At 45.1% G+C, this 12732-nt stretch overlaps 1 protein-coding gene across 1 annotated transcript; it reads right to left on the bottom strand.

The window, feature by feature from the left end:
- Nucleotides 1-3328: 3328 nt before the first annotated feature.
- On the bottom strand, nucleotides 3329-9240 carry LOC307087322 (cytosolic 5'-nucleotidase 1A-like; the record flags this gene model as incomplete). The annotated part of the gene is made up of 6 exons (XM_079752855.1): nucleotides 3329-3703; nucleotides 4954-5138; nucleotides 5247-5369; nucleotides 7213-7342; nucleotides 7717-7884; nucleotides 9121-9240. 6 exons carry the CDS (start codon nucleotides 9238-9240, stop codon nucleotides 3329-3331), a joined length of 1101 nt encoding a protein of 366 aa, XP_079608981.1.
- Between the last annotated feature and the right edge of the window lie 3492 nt (nucleotides 9241-12732).

Below are 12732 nucleotides of genomic sequence, written 5' to 3'. Positions count from 1 at the left end.
AAGAAGTTTTTCTGACGTTGTTTATGTGGGTCTTGAAGGAGAGCGTGGGGTCCATGAGGATGCTGAGGTTTCTGACCAGGGGGAGGGAGTGACAGAGTGACCATCGATACAAAGTGAGAAGTTCTGGGAGGTGGGGAGAATGGATTTTGGGCCAAAGATGATCATTTCAGTTTTATTGCCGTTGAGTTTGAGGAGGTTGTGGTTCATCCAGGTTTTGATGTCCGTGAGACAGTTGGTGAGAGTGGAGATGATGGCAGGAGTAATGGCTGTGGTGGTGATGTACAGTTGGGTAACATCGGCGTAACAGTGAAATTGAAGATCATGGCGGCGGATGATGTGACCTAGTGGGAGCATGTAGAGGATGAAGAGGATTGGGCAAAGCACTGAGCCTTGGAGGACTCCGTGTGAGACAGGGATGGTGTGGGACTTGTGGTTGTTGATGGAGATTTATTGGAATCTTTCAGACAGGTAGGAGGTGAACCAGGAGAGGGCGAGGAGTCAGTGATGCCATTGGATTGCAGACGGCTGAGGAGGATGGAGTGATTGACGTGTCGAAGGCAGCACTGAGGTCGAGGAGGAGGAGAAGGGTGAGGGAGCCGGAGTCAGAGGAGAGTAGGAGGTCGTTGGTGACTTTAAGTAGGCCTGTTTCAGTTCTGTGGTGGGTTCGGAAGCCGGGTTGGAATGTTTCTTACAGGTTATTGGAGAGGAGGTATTGCTTGAGTTGTGTTGCGACGGCTCTTTCCAGTAGTTTTGAGAGGAATGTGAGGTTGGAGATGGGTATGAAGTTGTTGGTGTCGTCGGAGTCAAGGCCAGGTTTTTTAAGGAGGGGGGTGATGGCAGCAAGCTTAAGAGGTGGGGGCGCGATGTATGAGACCTTCCTGAGTGTGTGCGGTGATGGCGGGTTTAACATGGGCACACTGATCAATGCGCAACAGGTGTGCAGGGCTCACCTGGCCCCAGAGTCTAATCATACTGACTCAGGACATCGTCCTCAAACACCCCATCCTCACACACTAAAAATGCATTGTAGAGCATGAAAATAACTTATTTTGTGCAGAAACGAACGCTCTCCTACATCGTAATGTGCCGTTGCAATCAAGGGGGGAATTGAAATTAATCTGATTTACCCTCCCAAACAGCCTTATGCTTATCAGGCACGGCGCCAGGATTCCAGTTGTGGATGGGCCAGACCAATTGTGGGTGGTCCTTAAATTAAAAACCTTGTTTAACCTAATACAAATGACTAATATACTGTTATATTATCTGTGCATAAAAGCTTGATGCTCTTTAAATATTTTGTTGCATTGTAAAAGGTTCCGGTGCATAGGACGGACCTATCCGCGATCGCGCCTTTCACACTGCCAAGCCTGTTCAGTCGCAGCTTGGCACGAAGGAACGTTCCTCTGCGTCTTTCTCGTAGAGCGCACCATCTATCAACGTCTTTGTTAAATGCGACTGCATCACCTTCTCTCCCATGATGGTCAGCAGCTCGCGGATTTCACCGTCTCTCCAGTTAGAGCTGCTCATGTTGATATCGCTGCCTTATTGTCTCTGTTGTAGAGACAACGCAGCAACCCCTCTACCCAAGCCCCCCCGCCCCCACACCCCCTCTTGTACCGCGGCGCGTCTATTCGCATTTACATTAAAAAAGAAACCGCCAGTGTGTAGGGTCCGGGAGTGTAAAGACGTCGCTTGGTGCTGACCAAAGAAGAGCGCTTTGGAGTCTCCATTACGCACCATACCTGGCTGTGCTTTAGCGCGTCACTCTATAGATCCAAGGCCTATAGACTGTAAAAGTGGTCAGGAATCGAATATTTCCCACATAGTTTAGTTATGCTCGTATAACATGAGGCAGACTATTTTAGAATTCTATTTAATTGTTTTAAGTTTTCAACAATATTTCGATATCATTAGCAACAGACTGAGCTTGGCTTATTATACAAAGAAGATGCATTCAATTGTACCCTAGGCTACTATGAGATAATAACTAATACTATAGCCTACCACGATTTCACGGTCATCCACGACGATGACAGCCCTTTAACGCAAATCGGATCAAACATCAATATCAACAAAGTTTGCTGCATTGCAAAAATAAAGCATTTCAGAATTATTATATTTTTCAAGAAAAGTTTTGGATGGGCCTGTTGAACAGCGGGTGTTCAAAAGATCTACAAAGCTTGTTCTCAGGCGTTGGCAAACATTTCCATGACAAGACATCTTGTCTAAAGGTCGGCTAAAAGATTTCCCCTTAGTAACGTGAGGTTAGTTGAATCGACACATTGATTGATAAAAAATGAGCAAGTATAATTTATGGCTGTAATCCAGTTTTTTACTGACTTATTTTGTTGACCATGTCATAAATTATGCTGTGCTTGAGTTAAGGTGCAGACCACCTGTTTGACATCCAAATTAAAAAGCTATTTTCTTTTGGCGACCAACAATTATTGGTTATTCTGTCTTGTATTTATACATTATGTATATGTGTTGCTTGTTTCTATTTAGTGTCGCTATTTAGTTTACAAACCTTAATGAGATGTCTGATTCTGGGGGTACTCTATAGGATGTTATTCGTCACAGGGGTCACATGACTGGACTAGACCATTCATATTCACGTGTTCATATTGCTTATTTACTTAAAAGAGAGACTGTTGATCTGATCTTAAATACATTGCATGCTTTGAATGCTTTTTAAACTTTGCCTTTATTTTCTATCTATTTTACTCATTTTTTGGATATGGTTTCTTCTACTTATCTATTATTTTATTGTATTGTATGACAATGTTTATAGGTGAAGCACTTTGAGTCTGCCTTGTGAAAAGTGCTATATAAATAAAGTTACCTTGCCTTGCCTAAAATAATATTTTCCATTTTTTTGGCCATGTCCTGAGAATTGAATATGACACTATGTTATCGACCTTCAGTGCATTCGATAATAAAACACTGACAATGTCATCAGAATTTTCTACTTAAACGACCATCATGTTTTTTGTTATGGGTCAGTTGGAGCATTAGACAACCATACTTGACGAAGGTAAATGACACTGGTGGAACTTTGTTCCTCTGAAACTCATCACCATTGCACTTAAGACCTGGTGAGACGCCACATAGTTGGAGGGAAGAACATTTTAAATGGGTTTTAAAAGTAATTTTCATTTAATCAAAACGGATGGATGCAGAAAGTATACTGTAACTATATAATCATGTTGAGTATGGTTCAAATAGCTAGTCAAAGAACATCATTGCTGCCTTATCCAGTCCATGTACGAGTATCATTCATGTTTTAAATAAATAAGAGCATAAGAAAACTACTTCCTCTTAATTCACACTAAATGGCTGCCATGGGGGTGTCTGTGTCCTTAACCTGCTTTTTGGGGCCCACTCTCTGAGCGATGCCGTAGGGCACGTGACATGCGACTGTCCCCAGCTCCGCTGCTCCCTCCACGTGGAACATCTGATCATCAAAAAATATGTGGGGCCGAATTTTCTCCAGCATCGGCCCTTTTGGGGCCCCGGCCAGGAAAAGAGCCTCGTCGATCTCCAGGCCCCACGATCGAAGAGTGTTTAGAGCACGGGTCCCTGAACTGGCTGCACTGCGGGCCGTCACCAAGTAAGTGCGAATAGGACAGTCCATCCGCTGGCCTTTGGCATAGAACTTCTTCTGCAGCTTCCCCAAAGCCTCCAGGAATCCCTTCAACGGCCCCTGGGAAAAGCAGGGAAAGAGTAGGCGCCTGAAACCATAATACTGGGATCAATCACTTTTCCTGGGATTTTGGGTGTTGTTTTGGGTCTCTGGTGCTCCAACACGCATACCAACTTTGAAAAAAGTCTGTACATGATTTTTTGCGTGAGATATGCATTTTTGAAAGTACCCTGCCTACAGTTAAAAAACGAGCGAGTCAGTTTCGGCGTTCATGATGAAGTTTTCAGTCAATGTAGTTTCGGCGCCCTCTCCTACGTAGGAAGGGGGCACACTTTAATATTACCTCCCACTTTCCCACTCCCCTCCAATCAGAGCATAGGCTAGAGTTTGTGGACCAGCGGACGAGCAGCTCTGGCGGAGGGAACTCGCCGGCAGCCAGGCAGCTCAGCTCCGGGTGTACAATCCCTTTCTCTGCCGGACTGCCGCTGAGCTCCCCCCGCCGGAGCTGCCGGACTGCCGCCGAAGCTTCGGCAGCAGCTCATTTGCATTAAAGCTACAGACACCAGAAACAGCGCATTCTGAAGGGACTGAAAGAGAGGGGAATAGCGGTAGGCAAGATTTTTTTTTCCTAAAAGCTATTTCCAGCAAACAGCTTCAAAAACATGTTTTCTGGAACTCAAATACTATGTTTACTTGTTGGGAAAACACCATAATATGTCTCCTTTAATAAATGGCAAAATATTTTATTTAAAACTAGCCTTTAACTGAACCACCTCTAACATACTTTTACTAAACCATCTTCAACTTACTACCTAAACGTAACCATGTCTAACCTTATACCTACACATCTCTAATTAATACCTTATCTAACCATTTCCATTTTTTTAATTTAGACCTTAACCTAAATGTTGATTGTAACAAATTGCAGTGGAAAAAGAGGTAGGAATCGAACTAAAATCGTACGCGCTATTCAGTGGTCATCAACAGCAGCGTCAACATTTTCATTAACTTGTATTAAACCAGCGAGGTGTCATGTCAAATCTTCTTAAGAATTATTCATGAGATGCACTGCCGTCCTAGGCCAGCTATAGGTATAGCATTTTGCTACAGCTATAGCATTTTTGCATATCACAATATGCAAAAATGTTGCTTTTGAAACGTGCACTAAAGACATTTTTTTTATGTTAACTAACTTCAAGGCTCTAGGTTCATTGCTCTAGGTTCAACAGCGTTGAGTAATCTCATGTTAAATCTTGCAGTACATTTTCAATATTAATAAAAAGGTACTGAATATATTCCTCGGGCCATACATGGTCCAGTGGCTTGTTTTCATGGGCCTTCTCGTGCTCAAAGAACTTGTCGAGTCCGTGGGCCTTGAAGATCCGCTCGGACTCGTCGGAGAAGAGGACCGCGTCGCCGTCGAAGGCCACGCGCAGCTGGGCCTCCGACACCTCCGTCATCTTCTCCGGCGCGAACATGGTGGCCGCAGCGATTCCTGGTGGAGAGGAGCGGAACATTCGCACATAGATTTGTCAGGTTGATCAGATCATCCCCCCCCCCCCCCCCCCCCCCCCCCCCCCCCCCCCCCCTCATAGCAACGTACCTTCTTCCAGTGCCTCTCTAACTTTTGTTGAGTCGGCTGACAGGTATAGGTTGGTGTGATAGGCCTTTAGGTAGCCAATAGGACTGTTTCCTCCAGTCATGCAGAAGCGCTCAATGAACAACTCTAAAAAAAAAAAAAAAACACGAAGAAACCAAAGTGAAATACTTTTGTCAGGTTTAAGAGTTCATAAGCTTGAATCACTTACAATATATCAACTACAATGTTGAAATATATTACAGAAACTGCATATTGATGTATTTGTGGAATGTACCAATGTACCAGAACTAAATAGTTAATCCATGTTGTGATATTAACATTTAACGCCATCAGAGTCCCGGGAGTGACGCAGTGCTAGGGCTGAACGTCTAATAAATGACCAAACGTAGAGAGCATAATACAGAAATATCAGAAATCTCTGCGGGGTGTACCACATAACATCAGCCAATCAGATGAGGGGAGATAATTTCACTCAGTTAGGAACCTTCTTAGGCAAAACATTGCCTACTTTGTGGCGGAGATACGCAGGGTTTGCTGTTATTTTACGGCGATTCTCGTCCGGACTCGTCGGAAAAAAAAAAAGTTTGACAAGATGGAGGATTCAGAAGATGATTTTAACAAATCTATTTCTACAGTGGCCAGTCTACAACCAAGGTTTGATTTCAACCTTTGACAGACACTTCAGCGTGGGTGTCCAAGCACGCTGGTGTCTGGACAGGACGTTTTAGCGCGTCTACCCACCGGCTACGGGGATAGTTTAGTTGATGTGTGCTTTGGCATGTATTATCAGACCTCCGATACGATCGGCTGGGGCAGAACCAAGGCGACAGCGCTTTACACGAGTCTAGCCATGTTTGCAAACCGTCGTGGCACAGTCGCTTATGCCCCCAGGTCCCCGTTATAACGCGAGAGTCTGGTTTCGCGTCCGTGTGGCTAGTAGTTTTATTTTATTTTTTTTGTTGTTTATCTACCCCTTTGAAGGATCGAAGCCTTGACATTAGAGCTCGCATGCCATCAGAATAGATTAAACGTTCTACTTATTAACTTTCCAACAATAAATGTACATGAGGAGGACTAGTGGTCAACCATCCTTTCACTCTTCTTTCTATGCTCCATAGCGCCCCTGGTGTTCGCTTCACTTCAATGTATAAGTGTCTTGACTTATTATATCCTCGTTGCTTTTTGCAGAGCGTGTCTGTGTTTGGCAGTGGGTCATGGGGTCAGCCCCACTGTGGCAATGGAGGACTCTAGCTTTAGCAAGCGCCATAACACAACTCGCTGCACCGTGGTATAGTAAGTTTGATGTTGGATATTCAACAGATATTAGGATATTCATTTCGGCTTCATCAGCAGTTCCTGCTGTTTTCGTTTTTAGTACCACATAGAAGGACAGGACTGCATTGGTCTGGGGTGTCTGGGTCCCATAACTCGGAAGCTAATGAGCAAAAAGCCATCTTCCATAGGAAATGAATTGGATCATTTATTGACGGTCCCTAGGTAACAACCAAGCAGTTGGAGCAAATGGGTGTCGTATTGTTTTCTGCCAAGACTGAGTGAAAGCACAGCAGGAACTGCTGATGAAGCCGAAATGAATATCCGAATATCTATAGAATATCCAACATCAAACTAACCACCACGGTGCTCGCTGCTCCCTCTACCAGGACCTCCCCAGGCAGCCTTGTGTGTGCCTGCGTAACATCGATAATATTTGATCTAATAATGAGTATCATCTAATGTTTAGACAGCAGTAACTAGAACCATGCTTCTGCCACAATGCCTTGTTGCACCTCACACAAAACCATATCAACTTAATATCAATTTAATTAGTCACCCAGGGGCCCACTCAGGGACCCTACTTAAAGTGCAACAACATGTCAACATGTCTTCATAGTGGAAAGAGTAACAGGTCCGTTACTGCACAGCCTGCATACACATGTGTATATAGTGTATCTCTCAGTCGGTCACTCACGGTGATGGTTGATGGTGTTGATGAGTCTCAAGCCGACGTGGGCGTGGTTGCTGGTCATGAGCACCACGTCGAAGAGCTCCTCGCTGTCGGGGTAGAGCTCCCTCAGGCGAACGTTCACCGCCTCCAGAGCCTGCCGGCGACACCCAGAAACGTTAGGTAGGGGACGTTAGATGCATGGCTCGGTCCTAGTGTCTGTGTGGGGGTTCGTTGTGTCAGTCAATGTAGACTCTTATTTATGTAGCATTATGGTTCTTCGTGGTTTTGTCATTCATTCCGAGTTGAAGGCTGCAAGAGCTTCATGGGTCTATATGGGTCACCTGAAGTCCCACTATCCAGTACCACAAACCTTCAGCCGACAAACAGGGTTTGTGGTCTTGCATGAAAAGGGGGGGGGGGGGGGGGGGATAGGATGGGATAGGATACATTTGACCCTACACTAACCCTGCTCCGGGGTAGCAGAGGGGTGTGCAGCACACATGCCGTCTGTGGGCTACTTTAACGGACCTTGACGAATGAGAAGGCGGGTCCGGGGCTCAAGGGCTCCGCCTCGTGCTCCTTCTGGAACCGGACGTACTCCTCCATCCCCTGTGTCTCGTAGATCTGCTGCTCCGCCTCCATGTGGAAGAGCACCCTGGGGGACACGGCGATGGTGACCGCGTTCTCCGGCTTGGGCTTGGGAGGTTGGATACAGAGAGGCGGGTAACAATGCGTTCATACTGTACATGTCCCGTCGACGAGTGACGGAGGGCATGTCTGACGAATGGGTAACGCGATCTGATTGGCCGACGGATCCGTCGCTGCCTGAATAGGTTGAGGCGTTTGAGGCTGCTGGACCCAGCACCGCCGGCATGAAGTGCACTGCTCGTAGCGTAAACATACGTTTGGAACCATGGCGATGCTACAAGCCAACGAGGTTGCTGCCGTGCTCCACCCTAGCGGTTTTTATTGGGCTCCTCCATAACAAGGATGAAGGGTGGCGGTGGTGTTTGAAGACCGGTTTAGTGTTAACGTTTGTAGACAACGATACATGAGCTGGTGCTCCATGTTGCCATGCAGGATAACTGCTTGAGTTGCGTGGTGATGGCTGGTTTAACCTGTGCACACTGATTTCTCCATTCACAACAGGTGTGCAGCCTCACCCAGACCCAGAGTCCAATCGGTCTGACTCGGGCCAGGTGAGGCTGCTTAAACCCGCCATCAACCACATACACTCCCACAGAGGGGATGTTCGTATTTTCTATAGGAGTCTATTGTTGTTCAAACATGCAGGCTGTTATCTTGTGCTGCATATGAAAACTATTGTTATTGTGATCGGTGTCCGAGAGGTTGGTATGAATGTATAGGTCGCAAAAATAGAATGGAAAAGTTTCTAAGCATCCTCTCCGTAGAAGTTGAAAAGTTGCCATCCCAGGGAAACTGAATGTTGCAGACTGCAGAAATACTTGCATCGGTTTTCCAGGTTTGCAAGGCTAAAAGTCGCCCTGGACTGTTTGAGCGGTCAGTGTGATAGTCATTAATTCCAAAATTGATGTAATTTTTCTTTATTTCAATAATAGTTTTGCTTAAATGGTGCGTCACTCAGCCACCACCACGATTAATCAAATTAATCCAAAACCTGTGTGCTGCTGCTGCCTCCAAGACACTTGACTGGACTAAATGTGTTGGTGATAATCTCCTGACTGGGGAAATACACCTACCTATATGCCTATGATGTTAAATTAATCATCATTTAATTGAACAGTTAACAGTTACTGAAACATAACATTTTTTGTAGAATTAGTAGGCTAGCGTTGTTTTCTAAATACTACAGTATATACTAGGATGGGAAAACAAGCAACATTTCTTAAGTGTGTTCTTTAGATTTATTTGGTCCTGACAGCCTATGTTAGAGAAGCAAATGATACATACTGATTTTGGTTTCCGAGTGGGAGTTGAAGGCTTGGATGCATTCTGGTCTGTGGTACTGTTCCCGTTTCTCACCAACCCCCGTTCTGCGACCGTCTGCTTGGGACCATTGTTGAAGCTCATCCTTCCTCTCCTGCGTCCTCCTCAGCTTCTCCTCATCTAACACACTGACAACCACATACGCATTCACAATCGCACACTCTCTCTCGCTCTCTCTCTTCCCTGCTCTCTCTTGACAGGGCAGGTGATACCGGTTCTTATCCGCTCATCGATAGGTTCCCAAGTGGTGCACTGAGCAGAGAACCAGGAAACCGCTCTAGCAGAACCATTCAGCAATTTGCCCTGAGCAGGGGGGGTTGGGACTGGGAGAGATGATGATGTTATTAAGAAAGGGATTTTCGGAGAGGGAGATACGACTCATTTCTGGTGTTTTTCTGTCTGTGTTTCTTCTCAGTCCAATGCGCTCTGTGTCTCCCACACTCTCATCCTTTTTTAATGACTTCTAGGCATTCTGTGGCTCTTCCCCCCTTTTTTAACCTTGCCCAGTTCCTGCATGAGGACAGTCGGAAACATTGTCAAAGTCGTGACATGTGAGACAGGTTTGCCGCTGTGGGGAAATGGACTTCTTTCACGGTCATTGACTATACCCACTTTAGTCATCATGATGATGTTGTAATATGTCTCTTCATCCATGCACTTACAGCCTCCACTCCACCGATTGAATTTCTGATCAGCCACCTCTGTTGCCAAGCAACGGGGGGAGGCGGGGGTTACTCGGGTTACCTCTGATCTGATTGGTTAATATTCCAAGAGCCCTCCCCCTCCCTATCAATCAGACCGGTGAGGCGCGTAGGGACGAGATCAAGTTTAGCTTTCCCTTTGAGCGACATGACTGAGTAATGATATGATGGAAGCTCTTCATCAAGACAGGCAGTTATTGGTTGTCTAGGTGATGCATATCCTTCAGCTACAACTGGGATGCTGATAGCTAAACCACTGATAGTCTTTCTCCTCTACTATAGTCACGATAACGAACAAACATGCAGACACCCAGCACCGTCCCCACATCATATTATCATATTTAGTGAGGTGAGGGTAAGCATATTGAAAGCTAGCAGTATTAAATAGTTATTAAATTACATTCCGGGTAATGAAATGAAAAAGTTTGTATTAAACATGATATATACATGTTAATTAATATATATATATATATATCCCGAAAGAACAATTGCCAATATTATTAGAATTTACATGGCAATAATGACCAACATCTGAATATATAATTCTGATATACTGACATCAAAATGTGTTTAGGTGGAGTGATGGGAGAGGATTATAAAGGGACCCCTGCTCCTTCAGTTCACACCCAGAGGGCGCCATTGCATTTGACAAAGGTTTGTCATATCAGCCATAAAACAACTCTAAGTTTTCAAATTACACATCTGAATACCATCACTTCCAAACTAGGAACATACTGGAAAAAATTTTGAGATGTCCATGCAACCAGAATTTCCTGTAGACTCCCTGGAGAATGTGTGCGGTGATCTTTTATTGATTGGCTAGGGCCTGCTATAAGCTTGTTTGTGGTATTAGCTTGGTTGTATTAGATATATCCTACAAGACTTCCACTATAGAGTGAATATATGCTTTGCTTTCAAACTACTCAACATCATTTTTAAAGTATGTGGATTCAGTGGTTTGGTTTTGTTAGTTTGGAAACAAAATGTAAACATGGCCGCATGATTTGTTAAAACGCATTTTATGGCAGTCACACCCATCCATGGCCACTAGAGTTCACTAGATGAGAGATAAAGCTTGACGTTGAGTATGTAAGAAGGCATCCTGAGACAAAGCATTGAGGATGTGAAACAAATGGACAGTTTTGAAAAGGAAGTTATTTTGAAACTCTGCATTTTTAAGCAATTCTGTCATTAAGAAAAAGGGGTTTTGAAGAAGGCTACAGCAACACCCGCTTGTGTCACCGAACATTAATGTATGTTATTAAACTGAACGGTGGTTGTTAGAATTCCAAACAAATCTAGGATTGAGTCATAGGACTCATATTTATACTCATAATAGTTTGCCTCGTGCCTTTTGGTTATGGTCGGACCTTATCTCGAAAAAGGCCTCAACCGTATGTTTCCTTTGTGTGCGTTCCAAACAGCCCCGGGCACTGAATGGGTTAATAGGAACACAGGCAGTTGGGCCGCACCCACTGAGCTGATTTGAATAACGCCGGCATTTGGCGCGAGACTCTAAGCCTGTCTTTCTTTATGCAGCCGATGGCTCCTCCCCATGCACCCAGAGTGGCGGGAAATAGCCAGAGAGCAATGGAGAGAGAGGGAGAGGGAGAGAGAGGGAGAGGGAGAGAGAGGGAGAGAGAGAGAGAGAGAGAGCGAGAGAGAGGGAGAGAGAGAGAGAGAGAGAGAGAGAGAGAGCGAGCGTGAGAGCAAGCGAGCGTGCGCGCGGGAGGGAGACTGCAGTGGCTAGACTCAGAGAGGCTTTCTACAAATACCGCTTGCCTGCTGTCATTGGACTGCTTTTAGAATCGTGCGTGAAGGCGCTGAAATGAGGAAGGGAAGGAATAGAAGAAGAAGGGGAAAGATTATACAACAGCCGCCCCACCCACACCAAACACACACACACACACACGCCCCGTTTTGGCGCGAGACAGCAAGAGAGATAAAGCTCTCTGGTAGACAGGGGGTGGGGACAAAAGCAGTCATGAGTGCTGAGGGACGGAACAAAGAAGGACCCCCCCCCCCACACACACACACACACACACACACACACACACACACACACACACACACACACACACACACACACACATACACACACACACACATGCCGGCTGGAGGGTAGAGGCAATGCAGATGACTATTACAACCTCAGTCAGACCTTCAGAGGGGAAAGGCTGGCCTAGCGGTTGCCGATCTCTTTGTTCTTCACTTGCAGTTGATTTCAGACCAACTTTTTCGGCTCTGTTTGTTATTGCAAAAATAAAAGCAAATTTATCTCTGCAGTAAAATACCTAAACAGAACCATTTTACATACGGTCATTCTACCGAGTGACCACACAGGTTTTCCTGACAATAAAGTACTATGATATCAAATTAATTAAATTAATGAATTTGATATACCAAAATGACTGATACACAGGTCATTCTGGGTCAAAGGCACACTACATGAATTACTTTATCCGATTAATAGGAGAGGCAATGCTAGAACGAGAAAAGCCTCTTGTCAGGTGCATTGCGCCCAATCAGAAGCCGGTGAGGTAATAAACACCTTCTGATCAGTGAACCCAAGCGGCGCCATTCTCAACTGCCAAAACAAACAACACCCATGCTGTCAGTTGGAGTACTCTCTCCCTAGCTAAAAGAGAAAATGGACACATCCACAGGGGTGGGGTTTTGCCCATGTCTAGAATGATCCTAATACACGAAGGCCATGAACATATTATTATACATAGCGAGTATTGTACCTGGTGCCCCTACACTTAATCTTATGGTAATAGCATGTGTAACCTCTATGGTGTGGTTTGTTGTTTAGTGAGTAGGTAGTTGCTGGGATCCTTTTCTCCGGGAGAATGTTACCTCAACATAGAACAAA

This window comes from Pollachius pollachius (genome assembly GCF_949987615.1).
Source record: "Pollachius pollachius genome assembly, chromosome: 15".
Classification (NCBI taxonomy): Eukaryota; Metazoa; Chordata; class Actinopteri; order Gadiformes; family Gadidae; genus Pollachius; species Pollachius pollachius.
The sequence above is the reverse complement of the archived record's forward strand: the minus strand, read 5'-3'. Positions and strand labels throughout refer to the sequence as shown.